This window comes from Cervus canadensis, chromosome 21 (genome assembly GCF_019320065.1).
Source record: "Cervus canadensis isolate Bull #8, Minnesota chromosome 21, ASM1932006v1, whole genome shotgun sequence".
Classification (NCBI taxonomy): domain Eukaryota; kingdom Metazoa; phylum Chordata; class Mammalia; order Artiodactyla; family Cervidae; genus Cervus; species Cervus canadensis.
This window is the reverse complement of record NC_057406.1, coordinates 45,107,124-45,127,542: the sequence shown is the minus strand read 5'-3', so window position 1 is coordinate 45,127,542 and position 20,419 is coordinate 45,107,124. Positions and strand designations below refer to the sequence as shown.

Genomic DNA, 20,419 nt, shown 5'->3' with positions numbered 1-20,419 from the left:
TAGCAACTCGAGAACCTGGAAGAAGAAAACAGTACTTATCTCACTCTTCTGATCAGAAGGCCTAATTCTGATTTCAAGAGAAGTGAGATACAAAGTTTGGAATATTGCAAACCCCAAAACTTAGTGAATAAAATATAAACATACTGGTATGTCTCAATCCACCTGATGCTGCTTAGTTGCACAAGGGAAAACTTCCAGTTTTCTCCTCTGCACTAGGCAGACAGAAAGTGCAGGAGGATTACTGATTATAAACAGTCTGAATCCCAACAGAAGGACATTTCATTCTGACACAAAATTAAAAGGCTCAAATGTTATCCGATTTAGACAATAAATTAAATACAAAGGAGAATAGAAAGGAACATTTAAAGCAATGAAGACGATGGGATTCTGAAATAGAGAGGCAGCCCTGAAAGGAGTAGAAATACAGTTTGCGTAACTTTGATCTCATTTATTTCTTATTAACATTCATGACAGAAATGGTCAGTTTGTTCTCATAAATCTATGTGGCTTACTCCACCTGTCACCCGAGGGAACGTGCCTTTCAATTTCCTTGACACATAATTTTATTAGAAGAATCATGAAATGTCAAGCTAACCATCATTTGGAAAAGGGACTGTCCAACACTCTCCGCAGCGCCCAAACGGAAGCTCACAGAGAGTGAAGTTCACCCGCAAAAACACATTCATCCTGACAGTAGACTTTCCCAAGTGACAGCGCTGTCACCGACAGTCAGCAGTAGCAAAGTTTTCGCAGGTTTTGTCCCAAGGGCCTGGCTCATGGACTTAAAATTGGTGCGATTCTGGTATACTTGCATATTATTTGCATACATCTATCTGGTTGTCAAATTAAAGTTCTGTTGTGACATTCCTTTCTATGCTATTTTATAATGTTTAGTTTCTCATTTCATTCTTCTTCACTAAAGAAAAAAATCATCCACACTAAAAGGGTATATATAAGACAGTAGAGAGCTGGGGAAACAAAGAAAGTAAGAGACAAGAAATATTTTCCACAGTTGCTATTGCTCTCTGAGACACAGTTTGGAGAAAACAGTTCCATCTGCCACCATGGGAAATCATATATTCATTATTTTCCATATATAGATACACATATATAGTGATAACACACATAATCATATATATAATATACATTAAGATATATAAATATTTTCTAAATATATATTTATATATGATATATTCAAATCATTTATTTTCTATAGGAAATAATATAGTAAAAGTTCCTTTGTCTTCAGACTTCAGGGGGGAAAATGGTGTATTATCGTGTGTACTTAGTCACTCAGTCATGTCTGCCTCTTTGCAATCCTTTGGACTGTAGCCCACCAGGCTCCTCTGTCCATAGAATTTCCCAGGCAAGAATACTGGGTTGCCATTTCTTCCTCCAGGGAATCTCAGTACCCCAGGGATCGAAGCCATGCCTCCTGTATCTCCTGCATTGCAGGCCTGTTCTTTACCCTCTGAGCCATGTAAGCCTATTTTAACCAACTACCAGTGTAGTTTAAAGATGGTTACAAATGTGCCAATACTTTAAACCAGTGGGTCCAAGTTTTCTTTTTAATCTAAACACCCATTTACATTCTTAAAAATTATTGAGAACCATCAAAGAGCTCTATCAATATTTACCATATTGGAAATTAAATTGAGTCATGTTTAAATTCATTAACATTTACTAATTCATTTAAAAATAAAACCTCATTACATTTCAATATAAATAATGTATTTTATGGAAAATATATTTTCAAAAACAAAAAATAGTGAGAAAGATGCCATTGTTTTTGCATTTTGCAAAGCTCTTTAATATCTGACTTGAAAAGAGAAAATCTACTGAATAGAAGACTAGTCAGTCTGTTGTGACATAATGTTTGGTTGAAGTACAGAAGACTAGGCCTCACACAGATAGTGACTGGACATGGGAGGGGTATTTTAAGAGCCTCTTCAAATAATTGTGAATATTCTTCCTTGATACTATACCAACATGTGACAAATGATATGCTTAGTTGCTCAATCATGTCAGACTCTTTGCACCCCCATGAATGGTAGCCCACCAGGCTCCTCTGATTTTCCAAACAAGAATACTGGAGTGCATTGTTGTGCCCTCCTTCAGGAGATCTTCCCAACCCAGGGATCAAATCCAGGCCTCCCGCATTGCAGGCAGATTCTTGTCTGAGCCACCAGGGAAGCCCAACAAATTATAGTTTCTTAACTTTGTTGCTATGTGAAATGTAATCCCATCCACTGATGCACTTTTCCTACTCAGTTACATGAAAACCTAATGGTCTTTCTTGTTAACCAGGATTTGGGAACATCATATGCGGTCATTTAGAAAACATAATCTCCCTGAGTTATACAGATCCCCTTGATGTTGAAGCATTTCATTACACAATTTTTAAAAAACAATGCCCATTAATGTCACTGCCAGTCTCATCCAAAAAACCTAAGCATTAGAAAACTGTCAAGCTCATGATGGCAAATACAAATTTTCCAAAACTCCAGTTTTCTCATGCAAGTTTAGATTTTATCACTGGCAACAAAAACAATTAGTTGTTTTCCTAGAAATGGCATGTTCATTTCACTCATTTTCAACAAAATGCCTGTCAAATACCCAACTCTGAATAATCATGGTTTGTCAGTTGTTTTTACAAACGAAAATGTTGTTCCATGAGAAAAACAGCTTAGCCAGCTCTCAATTCATCTACATGCATTCTCTTCCTCACGACAGCCATCAGACTGTGCTACGCAGAGGGAGTGCTTGAGGTACAGTTCAGTTCAGTTCAGTTCCGTTCAGTCGCTCAGTCGTGTCCGACTCTGTGCGACCCCATGAATCGCAGCACGCCACGCCTCCCTGTCCATCAACAACTCCCGGAGTTTACCCAAACTCATGCCCATTGAGTCGGTGATGCCATCCAGCCATCTCATCCTCTGTCGCCCCCTTCTCCTCCTGCCCCCAATCCCTCCCAGCATCAGGGTCTTTTCCAATGAGTCAACTCTTCGCATGAGGTGGCCAAAATATTGGAGTTTCAGCTTCAGCATCAGTCCTTCCAATGAACACCCAGGACTGATCTCCTTTAGGATGGACTGGCTGGATCTCCTTGCAGTCCAAGGGGCTCTCAAGAGTCTTCTCTAACACCACAGCTCAAAAGCATCAATTTTTTTGGCACTCAGCTTTCTTCACAGTCCAACTCTCACATCCATACATGACCACTGGAAAAACCTTAGCCTTGACCAGATGGACCTTTGTTGGCAAAAGTAATGTCTCTGCTTTTCAATATGCTATCTAGGTTGGTCATAAATTTCCTTCCAAGGAGTAAGCGTCTTTTAATTTCATGGCTGCAGTCACCATCCACAGTGATTTTGGAGCCCAAAAAAATAAAGTCTGACACTGTTTCCACTGTCTCCCCATCTATTTCCCATGAGGTGATGGGACCAGATGCCATGATCTTAGTTTTCTGAATATTGAGTTTTAAGCCAACTTTTTCATTTTCCTCTTTTACTTTCATCAAGAGGCTTTTTAGTTCTTCTTCACTCTCTGCCATAAGGGTGGTGTCATCTGCATATCTGAGGTTATTGATATTTCTCTCGGCAGTCTTGATTCCAGCTTGTGCTTCCTCCAGCCCAGCGTTTCTCATGATGTACTCTGCATATAAGTTAAATAAGCAGGGTGACAATGTTCAGCCTTGACGTACTCCTTTTCCTATTTGGAACCACAACTTGAGGTACACTTCCCACTTAATATATTCCCACAGATTATTACAAATTTATTTAAGAGTAGATATTTATGAATGTAACAGATTCTACTGCTTCAGCAAAAGCATTCTTAAGTGAATCTGCCTTGTCTTTTTTTTAATCACAAGCATGCAGCAGTGAAGAACAGAAGGACAACTAGTTGGCTTTGGTGTCACTGCTTTGACTCATGGTGAGCTGATGGAAGTTTTACCACTGTTGCTTTTGCAGCATCAGTTGCAAATAACAACACACAAAAAAGGCAAAAAACATCTTCATTTTATAAACTATAATACACATAGTTTATTATGTTATAAACTAATATAAAAATAGTTCTAACCTCACAGACCTCCCTGAAAGTGTCTCAGGAATATCCAGAGATCTGCAGACCACATTTGAGAATCACTGCCCCAAACAGACTTTATGGATTTTCATCACTGCTTAGAAACCACAAAAATTTATAAATTCCCCCAAACCTGTACTGTCTCTAACATAAAATCAAATTTAGATGTGGACTCAGTGGAGCCCGGTGAGCTACAGTCCATGAGGTTGCAGTTTAGCGACTGAATAACAAACATGGAAAGCCTTCAATCAAGGTTCACAATGATGAGACGACTGTATGTTACCAATCTAAGCACAAGCAAAGGGGGGTTTCTGCTGAACTGACTCCCCCTTTGCAAAGGCGGCAGGAGCACTTCTGTTTAAAGAGAATGGCCATCTAAAAAATTAAGTCCCTTTCCAAATTCTGGATCCAATGCATAGGGCCTAATGCACAGAATTTCAGTATACTGAGGAAGGAGAGGGAAAAAAATTGTTTCCATCTAATTTGATCATTTCTTCTTTTCATTCAATGATTATATTTTTCAGTTCTAAAATCTCTATTTAGTTTTTTTTTCCCCTAAATTCACCTATTCCTTTTATAATCTTGCCTCATTCTCTTCCATCCTTCACATCTTTGAACAGTTCATATCTTGGGCTGCAAAGCCTGCTATCTTCTGAGGCTGTTTCCTCATTTGGTTTATGGTATTTGCCTCTGTGCTAACTTTACCAGCAGTTATTTTCCGTGGGAGTCCTGCATTTCCTAAGTTAATCTCCATGAGACAAATTTGGCTTTGTCTCTGTTCCAGCTTTGTGATGTCAAGACCAGTTTCAAAGTTCATTTCTCAAGGTTTCTGCATTTCATTGTCAGTGCCAGTTTGGACCCTGCACTTGCCAAAAGCATCCATCTGAGGAACTTATTTGTCTTGGGTTACTCTTTTTCCAACTATACTCAGGGCAAGCAGCAAGCAGGTTCCTGGCTAGTCCGCAGAGACCTTTCTGAAATCCCAAGCTAGGGGATAATTTTATTCTGCATTAGAGAAACAGAGAAGACTGGACTAGAACCCTACCCTACTGTGTACAAATTATATCAGAGCATCAGATTCACTCTCTCTCCTGAGTCGTTTTCATCAGTATATAATACATTATTGTTGCTCTCATCTCAAAAAACTTTGTCTTGATCCTACTTCTACCAACTTCACTCTATTTCTCTACTTCCCTTTACATGAAAATTCCTCAAAAGAATCATCTTTACTTGCGTACTCCAATCTCTCTCCTCCCATGTTATCATAAAACCACTCTCAACATGTTCTTTCCCCCATTACCTTTGAAAATTACTCCTGTCAAAGTACAAAGCACCTGGTGATGTCCATGTTTATAAATCATCCAATTGCCAATTCTTTGTTCTCATCTCCATCTATGGAGCTCTTGGCACAGCTGATCACTCCATTCTCCTTGACACACTTTCTTCATGTGGATTTCCAGATTTCATAATCTCTTGGTTTTCTTTTTTTTTTTTTACTAGTCATTTCTCCTCAGTTTCCTTGGCTGGTTACTCATTTTCTCCCCAATCTTTCACCACGCCCAACCCTCAGTCCTTGGTCTTTTTCTTTCATTCATCTACTCACACTCCCTAAGGAATCTCATTCATTATAAAGGCTTTAAAGGACTTCCCTGGTGGTCCAGTAACTAAGATTCTGCTGCATTCTCAATGCAGGGGGCCCAGGTTCAATCCCTGGTCAGGGAACTAGATCCTACATGCCCCATGCCACAACTAAGACCTGGGGCAGCCAAACAAATACGTATTTTAAAAAACAGAGGCTTTAAATACTATCTATATTCTAAAGACTCCAAGAATATTTGACATTGCCAATTGTACCTTAAAGGGACATCTCAATCTAAACACGTACAAAATGTAACTTCATATCTTTCCCTTAAATAACCTGCACTTCTGCAGTCTTCCCCATTTTGGTGAGGGACAATTTCTTTTGAAACTCCTCTCTTTTTCTCACTACTCTACAGCTAATGCATCAGCAGATTCTAACAGCTCTACTTTCAAAATATACCCAGAATCCAACGACTTCTCAGCACCCTCAGTGCTACCACCCTTTTCAGAACCACTAACATCTTCCTTCTTATTACAACAGCTTCCCCAGCTGATCTCTCTGCTTTCAAACCCTTTCTCTCCTATAACCAATTCTCCACCTAACAACTGGAGTCACCCCTTGGAAGTGAAAATCAGATCATGTCATTCTTCTGCTCAAAACACTATGACTCCCTAGTTCCCTCAGAGGAAAAGCCAGAGTCTTCACCCTGGCCACAAAACCCTTTATGATCTGCCTCCCCCACCAAGGACATCTGTGAGGACCTCTGAAAACTCTCACTTGCTGCATTTAGCCACAAGAGGCCCTGTGCTATCCCTCAGACAGCCTACAACACTCTGTCTACAGGTGTTTGCATGGGCAACCCCCATGTTTATTTGTTCAGATGTCACCTCATCAATAAAGTCTAACCTGACCACCCCAGATTTGGCTATATATCAGTACTGATGCCAAGCACATCAAGAAGACTATGCAGAGGTGGACTACTTCCATAGGGAAACTATCCAGGAAGGGCACAGCCGCCTCCCAAACAGGTGAAAACGTCTAAAGAGAGAAGAGAAAAGCAACTGCCTGGGCTTTATGGTGATTAACAGGCGGGGCTGGGTTAAGGCTTCCCAGGTGCGGGTCAGCGTCTATGCGGCTTAAACTGCCCACCAGCACCAAAGGAGGGGGCAACTAGGCTTTCTTCTCTGCTTGTCTGGGCATGGGGCAGGAAAAGGGAAAGTGGGAGCAGTCAGTTAATGAACATCTAAATGGAGTCATTCTCTTTACTACAACAGCACAACTTTAAAAGGATAACCTTCCTTTTCCTCCTGCCTTCAGATATTCTCCGTAACACTTATTTTTGGCTATACTATACAGTTTACCTAACTGTTAGGTTTACAGTTTATTGTCAGCCTGTTTATCTTCTATTAGATTATAAACTCCATGAGGGTAGGATTTTTGTCAATATTGTTATGTATTTTTTGCCTACTGGGATACAGAACTTAGGACTGTGCCTAGCATATTGTAGATGCCCCTAAATTATTTTGTGAATGAATGTTAATATAAGAAATTTGCTCATTATTCAAAATATCACTTTTGAAAGCATACTCATGATAGAGGTGATGATCATAACTAATACGGGAAGCTCTTTAAAGTATATTTCTATATTATTCAATATTAAAAAATCATTGAGAAGCATTTTAACTACTCAAGTGTTTACATGTCTATGAGCTTTTGAATACAGAAACTATATTCTATTCATCTTTGTATCCTCAGTGTCTAGAACAGAGCCCAAGAAAGAGGTACTCAGCAGATGAAAGAAAGTGAAAAGTGATCTGACCTAGGTCTCCCACACTGCAGACAGCTGGGAGAAGCCCCCGGTGGCGCTAGTGGTAAAGAACTTGCCTGCCAATGCAGGAGACATAAGGGATGTGGTTACAACCCCTGGGTCAGGAAGATCCCCTGGAGGAGGACATGACAACCCATTCCAGTATTCTTGCCTGGACAGTCCCACGGACAGAGGAGCCTTACAAGCTACAGTCCAAGGGATTACAAAGAATCAGACATGACTGAAGCGACTTGGCATGTCAACAGATACTGATCACTATATATGAATCAATCAATGAACAAATGAAAGGAAAAATCTGACATTAGCAATTGCATCACATTAAAAAAATCTGCCACCTACAACAGTTTATTCAGTGGTTCAGCACAACATAGTTCATAGTAACTTCTTAAAAATAGAGTTAATTTTTAATATTGTTATTGGTTATCCATTGTTATTGGTTGGGAAAAAAACATTGCACAGGTGTTATTTGTAAAAAACTATAAGGAATTTAGATTCTGCCTTTTAAAAAAATAGATTAATTTTTAAAAGGAGAGGTCTGTGAATTTGCTAATGTTTGACATGAAACATCCGAGCTATGTGCTTTAATAAACCAACTCATTTGTTGAGGACTATAGTTTTAAGTGTAGTACCATGTAAAAAAAGAAACCCTGAATCATTAGTCTGCTCTATTCATCTAGGAAGCTATGGAGCTTACATAAAACTGAGAATACTGAACAAGTTAGGGTGAGGAAGAAATCGTCTGTGCAGACACTCGCCTGTATGCTGCCCGGTGTCTCTGCAGGGCGATGGCAGCCAGCTGCAGTCTGGCCTCCACCACAATCTCCAGCTCGCCAGCAGAACACTGAGAGAGGTCCTTATGGCTTGGATGTTCCATCTCTGGCAGAAGGGTGTTGAGCTTGTCTTCAGCTTCTGTCAGTAAAATTGACTAAAGAAAGAATACCACGCAGTCACCCAAGTCCAGACATGATACAGACCACATCTCATCCTTACTCAGCAAATATTTTTTACGTACGAAAAAGTAACAATGAATGGAAGAGCAAAAAGGAAATCTGAACAAAGTCATCAGAGAAGAGAGCTCAGTGAACAGGAAAAGGTAGCAGAGAATGAAAAGAGAAGTAACGGCAGGAGTAAGGTGCAGGACAGTGACCCTTTACTGCACACACAGCGGATGCCCATACTTGCTTATTCACAGTAGCTGTGTTCTGCAAAGGTCCTGCCAACACTGAGTCAGTGAGGCTGAAGCATTACTCCTAGGGGAAATACAGGGATAGGTTCCTACAAGCCTCTGGTCACACCATTTTTGTCAGCTGATCAATACATAATCTTGTTTAATGTGTGTCTATGTTTAAAGACACATAATTGAATACATACTGTAGATTCATTAACCCTGAACTCACAGCCAGGAGCTCTATAACTCATGCCTGACTGAAGCTTGTCTAACACAGACATGTTCTCCAAAAGGCACATCGCAGACTTCTTGAACTTAGGATTACTAGACAGCATTTCAGCTTTATGCTTAGGGGCCATTTCAAATAGTGAAATGACAAAACCCCCACAAAAATGTGAAAAGCTTGGCAATAAATACACCATGAAAAGGGACACTTGTTTATAGTATGAGAGTGGAAACAAAAAGTCACCATTGTCTTGTTCAACTTGGCTGAGAATGTGCATGTCAGAAAAATCAAATTCTTCTATGCTCTGTGCAGGTCCCCAAATGACCACGAAAGAGCCAAGGGCTTTGATTTGGAGGTTACAAGTAAATTTTAGCAAATCAGCAAATACTGAATCTGTAAACAATGAGGATCAATTGTATTTCAAATTAAACTATGCTCATCTAACTTGTAATGTGAAGATAACAAGATTTTACAGTGGAGAACCAGTACTAATTAGCAAAAGAAAAAGAGCCCAACTAAACTTTCAAGGAACAGGTCTCTGAAGACTTCTTTGTATAGGGAAGTAAATATTATGTAAGGACTAGGGTAATTTAATATAATGGTTAAGAACATGATCTGTATTTTATCAATTACATAGCATTAGTGAATTTCTTACTGTCTAAGCCTCAATTTATTCATCATTCAGCACAATATAGTTCAAAAATGATTAACAGGTACATCACAGAGTTGTGAGAATTAAACATAATGCAAAGTGTCTGTCATGTATAACAGTAAGCACTGAATACATGGTTCTGTTGTCGTTGCTGCTGTGAATCACTGCTGAGATTAGGAGATGCCAAACATCTCCTATCAAAGCTTAGATCCCATCAAATAATAAATCTTATTTGCCACAACAACTTAACTGAGTTAAAAGGTCAAAGTCTGACACCACTCAGCATCTGCTTTTCTCATGGGGAGTAGACCCATCTCTGGCCCCAGCCCATGCTTGGGAAAGAAAAGTAACAGATTTCACAACAGTGAGCACAAACCTGAAAGTTGGCCTGGCCAGGGCCTAAGAGTGGGCATTTTGGTAACTGACTCACTATGATTTGAGAATTTTTTTTTTTTAACTTACCTTTAGTGTGCTAAGAGCAAAGTTCTCTTTCAATTTTGTCAGATGATAAAGTGAGCCTCCCTCGTCCTTTAAACACAACTCTACAAAACACAACATTTTGGAAGAACTACATATATCTATGGGTAGCTTAAATGTGAATTCTAATTTATAAAACTTACCATTAGTTGGGAAATACAATGTTTAAAAATCAACCACAATGATAATTAGATATATATTGCTATATACACTGGTCCTCAACTATCATACATTATAAGACTACAGCTGATTCTTAAAACAATTGTGTATGTGTGTGTCAGTCACTCAGTTGTGTCCAACTCTATGACCCCATGGAGTAGCCCACCAGGCTCCTTTGTCCAAGGGATTCTCCAGGCAAGAATACTGGAGTACGTTGCCATTTCCTTCTCCAAGACAATTCTGAAAGGATCTTTCGTATGTTTGTTGATGCCATTCAAGTTAATCGACTACTGATACAAAGGAGTGGTTCCTCACCTGGGATCCTATCTGGCTCGCAAAGTATTCTGAGTCTTCTAGATGTTTCTAATATCTCAGTAAGATCTCCTTGGAGGTATCAGTACTGCTGATCTGCACCAGCCCCTCACTCTAAGACCAGAGAGTGAGGCCATTTGGAACAGCACAACCTACAATCCTCAAACATCTTGACATGCCTACCTACAATCCAAAGCCAGCCCTCATTCTGAGCAAGGGAGAACTGAGACAATTTAGATTGCAGTCTTTGCCTGCTTTAGTAAGCCTGGCTACAAGAGGAGGGAAAATGACAAGTTCTTATTTGACTAGGAATTAATGCACAAATGACCCACGTAAAGAGGCTAAGTTTGCCAAGTGGAACAGGGAGTCCAGAATAACATGAAACTGAATACTCTTGACTTCCTCCCTTCCAACTTCAACCTACCTGGCTCTTCTCCTAAATTAGGAGGCTCTGGAGCTAAGGGTCAGCTGAGGATGAAACAGGGCCCAGAAGAAAGATCTGGGAGGTGGTCTTCTTCCCCAAGGGAAAGGGCAAGAGAGACAAGGATAGAGGACAGATGCCTGGAGGCTGGCTGGGGAAGCCCTGGGAAGGGTCTGACCCACATCTCCCTCGGGCCCTGTCTGCCTCCTGAGCAGCAGTCCCATGCTGCATTAAGCCCCTCCCTCTTGGGGGCTCTAAATAACAAACTATGTTTTCACTGGCAGTCAGTTCATCTGTTGGCCTTAGGTGTGTGTGTGTGAAAGTGTTAGTCACTCAGTCGTATCCAACTCTGTGATCCCATGGACTGTAGCCCGCCAGGCTCCTCTGTCCACAGGATTATCAAGTCAAGAATACTGGAGTGGGTTGCATTTCCTTCTCCACAGTTGGCCTTACCATACCTGAATAATAATAAAACTTACACTTTAAAACAGAGGTCATATTATTCTGATACCAAAACTAGACAAAGACATCATAAGAAAAAAAGAAAAAACTACACAATATATCACATGAATATGGATGCAAAAATCTTTAAGAAAATCCCAGCAAACAATCCAGGAATATATATAAAGATGTTACACCATGACCAGTGGGATTTATCCCAAGAAAGCAAGGATGATTAAACACTCAAAAATCAACCAATACACCCTTATTGATAGAATACAAAATAAAAACATATAATCATCTTAATAGACACAGCAAAAACATTTAATAAAATCCAACACCATATTTAACTTATATGCAGAGTACATCATGCAAAATGCTGGGCTGGATAAAGCACAAGCTGGAATCAAGATTGCTGGGAGAAATATCAATAACCTCAGATACACAGATGATACCACCCTTACGGCAGAAAGTGAAAAGAAACTAAAGAGCCTCTTGATGAAAGTGAAAGAGAGTGAAAAAGCTGGCTTAAAACTCAACTTTCAAAAAACTACAGTCATGGCATCTGGTCCCATCACTTCATGGCAAACAGATGGATAAACAATGGAAACAGAGACAGACTTTATTTTCTTAGGCTCCAAAATCACTCCAGGTGGCGACTGCAGCCATGAAATTAAAAGATGCTTGCTCCTTGGAAGAAAAGCTGTGACCAACCTAGACAGCATATTAAAAAGCAGAGACACTGCTGACAAAGGTCCATCTAGACAAAGTTATGGTTTTTCCAGTAGTCATGTGTGGATGTGAGAACTGGACTATAAAGAAAGCTGAGTGCCGAAGAATTGATGCTTTTGAACTGTGGTGTTGGAGAAGACTCTTGAGAGTCTGTTGGACTGCAAGGAGATCAAACCAGTCCATCCCAAAGGAAATCAGTCCTGAATATTCATTGGAAGGACTAATACTGAAGCTGAAACTCCAATACTTTGGCCACCTGATGTGAAGAACTGACTCACTGGAAAAGACCCTGATGCTGGGAAAGACTGAAGGCAGGAGGAGAAGGGGACGACAGAGGATAAGATGGTTGGATGCCATCACTGACTCAATGAGCGTGAGTTTGAGTAAACTCCGGGAGTTGGTGATGGACAGGGAGGCCTGGTGTGCTGCAGTCTATGGGGTCACAAAGAGTCGGACACTACTGAGTGACTGAACTGAACTGAACTGAACACCCTTTCGTGATAAGATCACTCAACAACTTAGGAACAGAAGAGAAATTCCTCTACGTGACAAAGGACAGCTATGAAAAACTCACAGTTAATATCATACTTAGAGGTTAAAAAAAAAACTATTTTAAGGCAACATTATTACATTTACAAAATGCTTATATAGTTTTATATGTATATGTGGGCTATAAATTCCATCCATGGATATCTTATCCCATAGAAATATATACTATAATATGGATATGGAGTGCTTCTGCATATCCCTGGATATGGCGGTATCTAGGGATATGCAGATATTCCATATCCTGGAAACAAAATGAACACACAACAAAGGAATGGTTGAATAAATCATGGGATGTTCACAGCACAGAACACCACACAGCCGAGATGGGAGACAAAGCAAAGCAGTTGACTTGGGGTGGCTTAGCAAAGCTTTCTACATAAGAATCGCGGAAAGCAGAAAAATGAAAAATACATCATCTGTTAAGCAAATGACAAATCTGATTTTGTTTGTGCAGCTGACCCTTGATCAACATAGAGGTTAGGGGCACTGACCCTCCATGCAGTCAAAAATCCATGTATAATTTATACTCGATGCTTGGTATAGTCAGTCCTCTATATCCACTGTTTAGCATCTGTAGAGTCAGCCAACCACAGATTTGCAGTATTGAAATGTTCACTACTGAAAAAATTTGATATACCAGTGGACCTGCACAATTCAAACCTGTGTTACTCAAGGGTCAACTGTACATAATGTAAAAAAAAGTACGGCACCTAGACTTAAGCACATATGTGTCATTAAGTGAACTCAGAGAAAACTATGAAAGAATACCTGCTAGAATGTTTATATGGACTATAGTGGGTAGAGTGGGGAATTGGAAGGGAAAGGAAATAAAAAGAGAAATAAGCAAAAAATAAATAAAATAAAACGTTACCTTTCAAGTTTGGAAGATTTGGTCTGCTTTTCTCATTCATAACTCCATGGCCGACTGGTTTCACTATCTGTTCTGGGACACAATTTATTGTTGCAGCCACATTTATGAAAAAGTATGCTTTAGCAAATAAAAACTTATTTAAGAGATGTTGCTGGCTGATTGTAACCAGAATTAGAGGCATGCCTTTATTTATTAAATCATCAAGTGCCTAAAAAATGGAGAAAAAATGAGAATCAGGAAAAGTAGTAAAATACTGTTTTCAGATATTAGCTTCAGTCCTTCTACAGTCCTCATTTGGCACAGGATGAAGGAATGGAGGGCTAGACATGAAGGACTGTAATTGGCAAGTCCAGTGAGAGAGACATGATGTCATACGAAGCCAGCAGGTCCACAGAGCTCCTGCCGTTCCTCGCCGGTGGGTGACCTGCCCCACAAGTCAGCCCTGCCACGCAATGTGAGTGAACCCGGTGCTGGCATCGAGGACGGGACAACCTATCAAAACAGAGCAACTAAAAAGCTCACCAGCCACGCATGCTGGCCGCTCTGCTTTAGTTCGAGTGAATCAGGGCCCATAGGATGGAAGAAGAGGAAGAAGAGGCAGACAAACAACGCCTCCCCAGCTTAGATTCTGGGTCGGTCACGAGAATGGCCACCGTGAGGACTCCCTCAACTTCCTGGCCGTCCCCTGCACACACACTTCCCTGGCAACTGTTCTAAGTGGGCCCGCTTTACATTCCTGACCAAGCCTCAGTGCCACCTGGTCATCATCTGACGTCTTCCCAGTCCATTCACTCTTGCTCTTTCCTTAGGCAACCACTTCATGCCCTTTTGTTTCTAAATTCTAACACTTCCTCCCCAATGCCCCTCCCAGCGAATAACCTTGCTTCCTCTACTCAGAGGAGCAAACGGAAGCAGTCAGGGTAGTGCCCACAGAGCCCACAGCCCTGCCCCGCCATGCACCCACCTCGCTGCCCGGCCTTCCCACCTGCTTTCCACGGCTGGTGCCACTGCCTAGGGAGGTCATCAGTCCCATCCCCACCAGCCTGATCAGCCGTTCTCTCCTACAGCCTAAGTGTTCCCTTTCTGACAAATGCCACATGATATCACTTACACGTGGAATCTAAAATATGGCATGAGCAAACTTATCTACAAAACAGGAGCAGACTCACAGACACAGTGAACAGAGCTGTGGTTGCCAACGAGGGGAGACGGAAGGGACACACTGGGAGTCTGGAGTTAGCAGATGTAAGCTATCATATGTGGAGTGGATGAACAACAAGGTCCTGCCGTGTGACACAGAGAGCTAAATCCAGTATCCTGTGATACACCGTGACGGAAAAGAGCATGAAAGAGAACGTATGTATGTGTAAACTGAATCTCTTTGCCGTACAGCAGAAATTAATACAACATGGTAAATTAGCTACACTTCCATTTATAAAGTGTTTCCTTCCTACAGAGACATTCTCATCAGTACACTGTCTTCTCCATTTAAAAAACCGATTAACTCTCTACATTCTGACTTCCCTCTCCATTTACTACTCAAATTTTCACTTCTGTTTACAACAACAACCCCCAAGGTTGTCACTATTCCAATCTCTCTCCTTTCATTTTCTTGTAAACATACTCCATCCTTACATTGAAATCCTCTGGTCAAAGTCATCAATGGCCTACTCTAGGCTAAATCCATTGTTCAGTTCTTAGTTTTCATAGACAAGAATACTGGAGTGAGTAGCCATTCCCTTCTCCAGGGGATCTTCCTGACCCAGGGATCGAACCTGGGACTCCTGCATTGTAGGTGAATTCTTTACCATCTGAGCCACCAGGGAAGCCTGCTTCATATGATATGTTATGTTAATCTAAGACACCATTATTTTATATGCCAATTAAACATTCATATGCCTGCAACTGTAAAATGCATTCTAACGGCAGAGTTATTAAATGTTTTATTAAAATGAATGTTTAAGACTTGGTGAATGACAGGACTGCATTTGTCAGCAATATTTGACACTATGAAACCTTCCCTCTTTTGAAAATGCTCCTCTCTTGGCTTTCAAGCCACCACACTCCCTTGCTTCTTTTCCTCTTCTAGCCACTCCTCCTTTTCAGTCATCTTTGCTGGTTCCTCCTCTTCTCCCAGACCTCTAAGTACTGTAGTGTCCCAGGGCTTGGTCCCCTTCTGTACCCTCATTCTCTCCCCTTAGATGATCTTAATCAGGCTCATGTTTTTAATCTCATCTAGATGCTAAGTCCTACATGTTTGTGTCTAGCTCCAACTTCTCTTCTAACTCAAGACTCATGTAATCAACTTCTGGCTCAATGCTTCCATTTAGAGGTCTAACAGACATCTCAAACTCAACATGGCCAAAATCTTATTCCTGGTTTCCACACCTCCCCACCACACACACACACATACACACAAAATATAAACTCTATGAGGACTGAGAATTTGTCTGTATTGTTGATTGGTTAATGTGCCTGAGTGACAGCACCATAATAGTACTTGGCACACACAGTAGACTCTGCAGATTAGCTAAAGTGACCCCTTTAAAACATAAGCAGGGCTTCCCTGGTGGCTCAGTGGTAAAGTATCTGCCTGCCAATGTAGGGGACATGGGTTTGATCCCTGATTCCGGAAGATCCCACATACCGTGGAGCAACAAAGCCCATGTGCCACAACTATTGAGCATATGCTCAAGAAACCAGGAGCCTCAGCACTGAGCCCACGCGCTCTGCAACAAACGAAGCCACTGCGATGAGAAGCCCATGCTCCACAACTAGACAGGAGTCCCTACACTGCAAATAGAGAAAAGTCCATGCAGCAGAGAAGACCCAGCACAGTCAAAAATAAATAAATTATAAATTTAAAAAAAATGTAGATCAGGCCACACCTCTGCCCTGAATCTTCCAGTGGCTCCTCCTTTTGTTCAGAGTAAGAGCCTGGATGATGAAAGCCCTACAAGGCCCTTCTCCATTTGGGCACCCCACCACTAGCCACCCCGTTACCTCTCTGACCCATCTCCTACTGTTCTCCCATCGCTCACAGAACTCAAGGAACACTGGCCAAGGTGTCCCTCACTAAGTAGGCAATCCTGCCTCAGGGCCTTTGCACCCACTGTAGCCTGTTCTAAGAGTATTCTTTCTCCAGATTTCATATGACTTGCAACTTTATCTGCTCCAGGTCTGTTCACCAATGTCCCCTCAGTGATGACTAAGCTGATTGCCTCATTCAAAATTACCACTCCAGCCCACCCTCTTTATCGGCTGCTGGGCTCATTCTGCCCTGCAGCATGGCCCACCTTCTAGCATACTATATAATTTACTCATTTATAATGTTTAGACATATAGCATGTTTATTACTAGTCTCGCCCACTAAACTATAAGCTCTCTGAGGGCTTGGAATCCGTATTGTTGATTAACCGATGCATTTATTTGACAGCTCAAGAATTGTGCCTTGTACACAACAGGCTCTTGGTAAATATTTGTTGACTTAATATAAAAAGCAGATGCCAGGACTATCGATTCTAAAGAGAAGGAAATTATTTGCCTTATGTGAACTGAAAAAGAAAAATCTCATCGTCTGAGAGATTTTGAGCCAATGCTGGCAGTGGGAGATCTGTTGTTGCTGTTCACTCTCCTTGCTTAACCTCTTGTAAAGGGCAGAAAACAATACCCACATCAGAACCAGACAGGGAGCAACTCTGAGACTGATTTGGTAACAAATGATTGTACTAGGAAAACGGTTGACATTCTCCATCTAGAAAAAGGAACTTCAGACTGGTTAGGGGTGGAGGGATGTGTAGGAGAAGGTTTCTCTTTTTTATCCACAGCAAACAGTGATTTAATGAGCCCTGACAATTACACACAAACACTTGAGGATCAAAAGAAGATTAATTAGTAATGCTATCTAACACTCCTTTCTCTTTCTACAGAAAATATAAAATGTAATCTGAAGAGTCTTAAGCAGACTAACAGTTCTGTTTTAATTAATTAACTAATAGAAATCGGTTTTCCATTATAATGTCAGTCTCTTAAAAAAAAAAAAAATCAGACAGACATTCTGTTTATACCCCAAACTACTTTTATAACCAAAACCAAAAGAAGTGTTTTCAGGATGCCCTGGCATTTATGACTGGAAAGAAATAAATATCCTGAAACACCCCAAGGTCTCAGAACACTAAAATGAAAGTTGAATATGTATTTGTATCTTCCTAATACCAGCTCTTTCATGTCAGACAACTTGGTTGTAAATTAAAACAAATTTTAAGACAAAAACAATGAGTCACTTGAAGGATAATTAAAAGTGAAGTTTGTGGAATAAAATGAACAATAATAGATAAGTAATAAGATTACATATTTAATAAAAGGTGGGTATATCAAAATTACGGAAGAAAAAAATAAAGCAATTTTTAGGAAAAGTCTCTCAAAATTATTTCATAAAAATTAATACTTAGTAGAACAGAATGCTGTTTCTGAGCATTAGAAAAACAAAAACTACATGTGTCTGGCTAGATGCATTAACCATCACTTGGCTGTGTGAACCACTCACCTGTCTGCAACCCCATTAACAATGATCACCCTACCAACCTTCCACATCAACACTTTCTAGTGGAACAAATAGCTGGTACTCTTTTAAGATTTTTTTTAATGACTTGAAAAAATATACTTAAATGCTCATAGGTCATCAAAAGCTTAAAACCCAATCATTCAATTATTGACAAGAACAAACTTACTGAGATGGGCAATCTGGTCCTCTCTTTGTAAAAAATAGTGGGAAAGTCAGAGGAATTGTTTATGAAAATGCCATATGAAAATATTCCTTTAGCTAACCCTGCAGTACATAAAAGTATCAAATCAATGCAGTTGTGCATCTCATATTTACACATTATGTGTCGATTTCATCCCAGTAAAAAACTGAAAAAGAACAGAAAACCTTCCAAACACTGGTTGAGAGGTCATCTTAGACTGGGGCAAGGGTCTAAGTAAAAGCAGTATTGAATAGGTGGCCTATTAGAAAATCCTTTACTTATGATCAAAGTTACTAGGTAACTAAGATAAATATTAGATGCTTGGCATGGCTAGATAAGACACTGAAGATGCATGTATAACTGAAAAATTGAGGAACAGTAACTGATGTTTGTTGCACCTGAAAAGCAGATCAGTTTGGGTCCAACCGTACCACTGGCTTCAGTATTTGGAGGTAACATCCCTTTACTAGAATAAAAGACTATATTCACAGCAGGTGCTCAAAAACAAAGATTATACACACCAAATAGATTGAAATGACTCAAAAATTATCCACACTACATAGCCAAAGTTTATAAAATGTTATCCTTACCTGCATATTTTCTTTACTAATAAGAGGTTTTGCCGAGTCAAATGATTGAAATAGCTGTCAATATACAAAATGTTAACGTTAGAAACAAGAGTACTGAGCGGTCCTTCAGATGAAAACATTAATGTGTTCTAAAACTATTTTTAAACACCAGTTTTACTATAGAAGTAATACATGCTCTAGTCAGAAAAGGCAAGTATTGTATAAAGAAGAAAGCAAAAACATCTTTAGGTTGTTAATGTTAATATCTTGGTGTCTTTACTACCAACTTCCTTCTGATGTATTTTAAAGCTTTATATACGGATTTGTATTCCTTTTCACTAAATGTTACATCATAATTATTTTCCCAAGCCATTAAGTTATCTGTAAACCCCATCCAACAGCTCAGTGACATTCTAGCCTACGAATGCACTGGGGTTGGCCAAAAAGTTTGTTCTGGTTTTTCTGTAACATCCTATGGAAAAACCTGAGAGAACATTTTGGCCAATCCCAGTAGCATAATAACTTATCCTCTTGCCTATTGTTAGACACATAAGAGGACCACTTTCCCCCTTCACCCCACCACTCAGCCCTGTACTAAATAATATTGGTGATGAGTATTTCTGATTAGCACCTCTGAATAGATTCCTGGAAGCAGAAGTGCTGGGTCATAAGAATAAGAGGCTTCCCTGGTGGCTGAGACAGTAAAGAATCTGCCTGCAGTGCAGGAGACCCGGATTCCATCCCTGTGTCTGGAAGACCCCCGGAGGAGGAAATGGCAACTCATTCCGGTATTCTTGCCTGGAAAATCCCAGGGACGGAGGAAACTGGCGGGCGATAGTCCATGGGGTCACAAAAAGTCAGACACGACTGAGCAACTGACATACACACAGCTCAGCTTACCTTCCACACACGTGGTGCGAAAAGGATCAGCGCAGTTTCAACAGCATTACATATTAGCGCCTATATCTTTTTTTGCCAGTTTGAGGTAAAATTGTATTACTCTTCAGAATGATGCCTTCTGTGGTTCTTTCCTTGTTTGTGAATTACCTGCTAATATGTTCTAAATATAATGTTGCCTTAGAAAATATTCCATTCATTTGCTGCAGAACACTGTTGTATCATTGTGAGTGTGCATCCCTCTTGGTACAGAAGACCTTTTAAAAAGGCACCTGTTCTCAGGCATCAATACTAATACCTCACTCACATCCTCTTGGTCACCTGGAAGTCACTAGCATCTTCCATGAATAGGTCACTCATATGTGCTACTTCAAGCACCTGGACTTCTCTACCTGTGGACAGTCTGCGGCCACAAGAGAGTTTCAGGAGAGGCTGGACACATAAGGAGCAGCCACTACCTATGAGGGGTGAGGGATGTCTCTCCGTGGCCCCGACTGCCCAAGACAGTGATCTCATTAACACTCTCTGGAGTGGTTTTCCTTATTTGGCTGTCTGACTGTCCCCCTTACTCACAGTTCTTCCTGGAGTCACTGCCCAAACACACTGTCAAAGTGAAAGTTGCTCAGTCGTGTCCGACTCTTGTGACCCCATGGACAATATCTATATAGTCTATGGCATTCTCCAGGCCAGAATACTGGAGGGTCCCCAACCCA

General features: G+C 40.5%; 1 protein-coding gene across 1 annotated transcript in view; it reads right to left on the bottom strand.

Annotated features, from left to right (window-relative positions):
• The window catches only part of CFAP54 (cilia and flagella associated protein 54), a 291,046-nt gene that overhangs the window by 91,870 nt on the left and 178,757 nt on the right, over positions 1-20,419 (bottom strand). Inside the window, exons 48-51 of the mRNA XM_043440645.1 lie at positions 18,831-18,884; positions 13,496-13,703; positions 9,996-10,075; positions 8,243-8,412 (exon numbers count right to left, since the gene is read on the bottom strand). Coding sequence (XP_043296580.1) covers positions 8,243-8,412; positions 9,996-10,075; positions 13,496-13,703; positions 18,831-18,884 — 512 coding nt within the window. The remainder of the gene's footprint in view (positions 1-8,242; positions 8,413-9,995; positions 10,076-13,495; positions 13,704-18,830; positions 18,885-20,419) is intronic.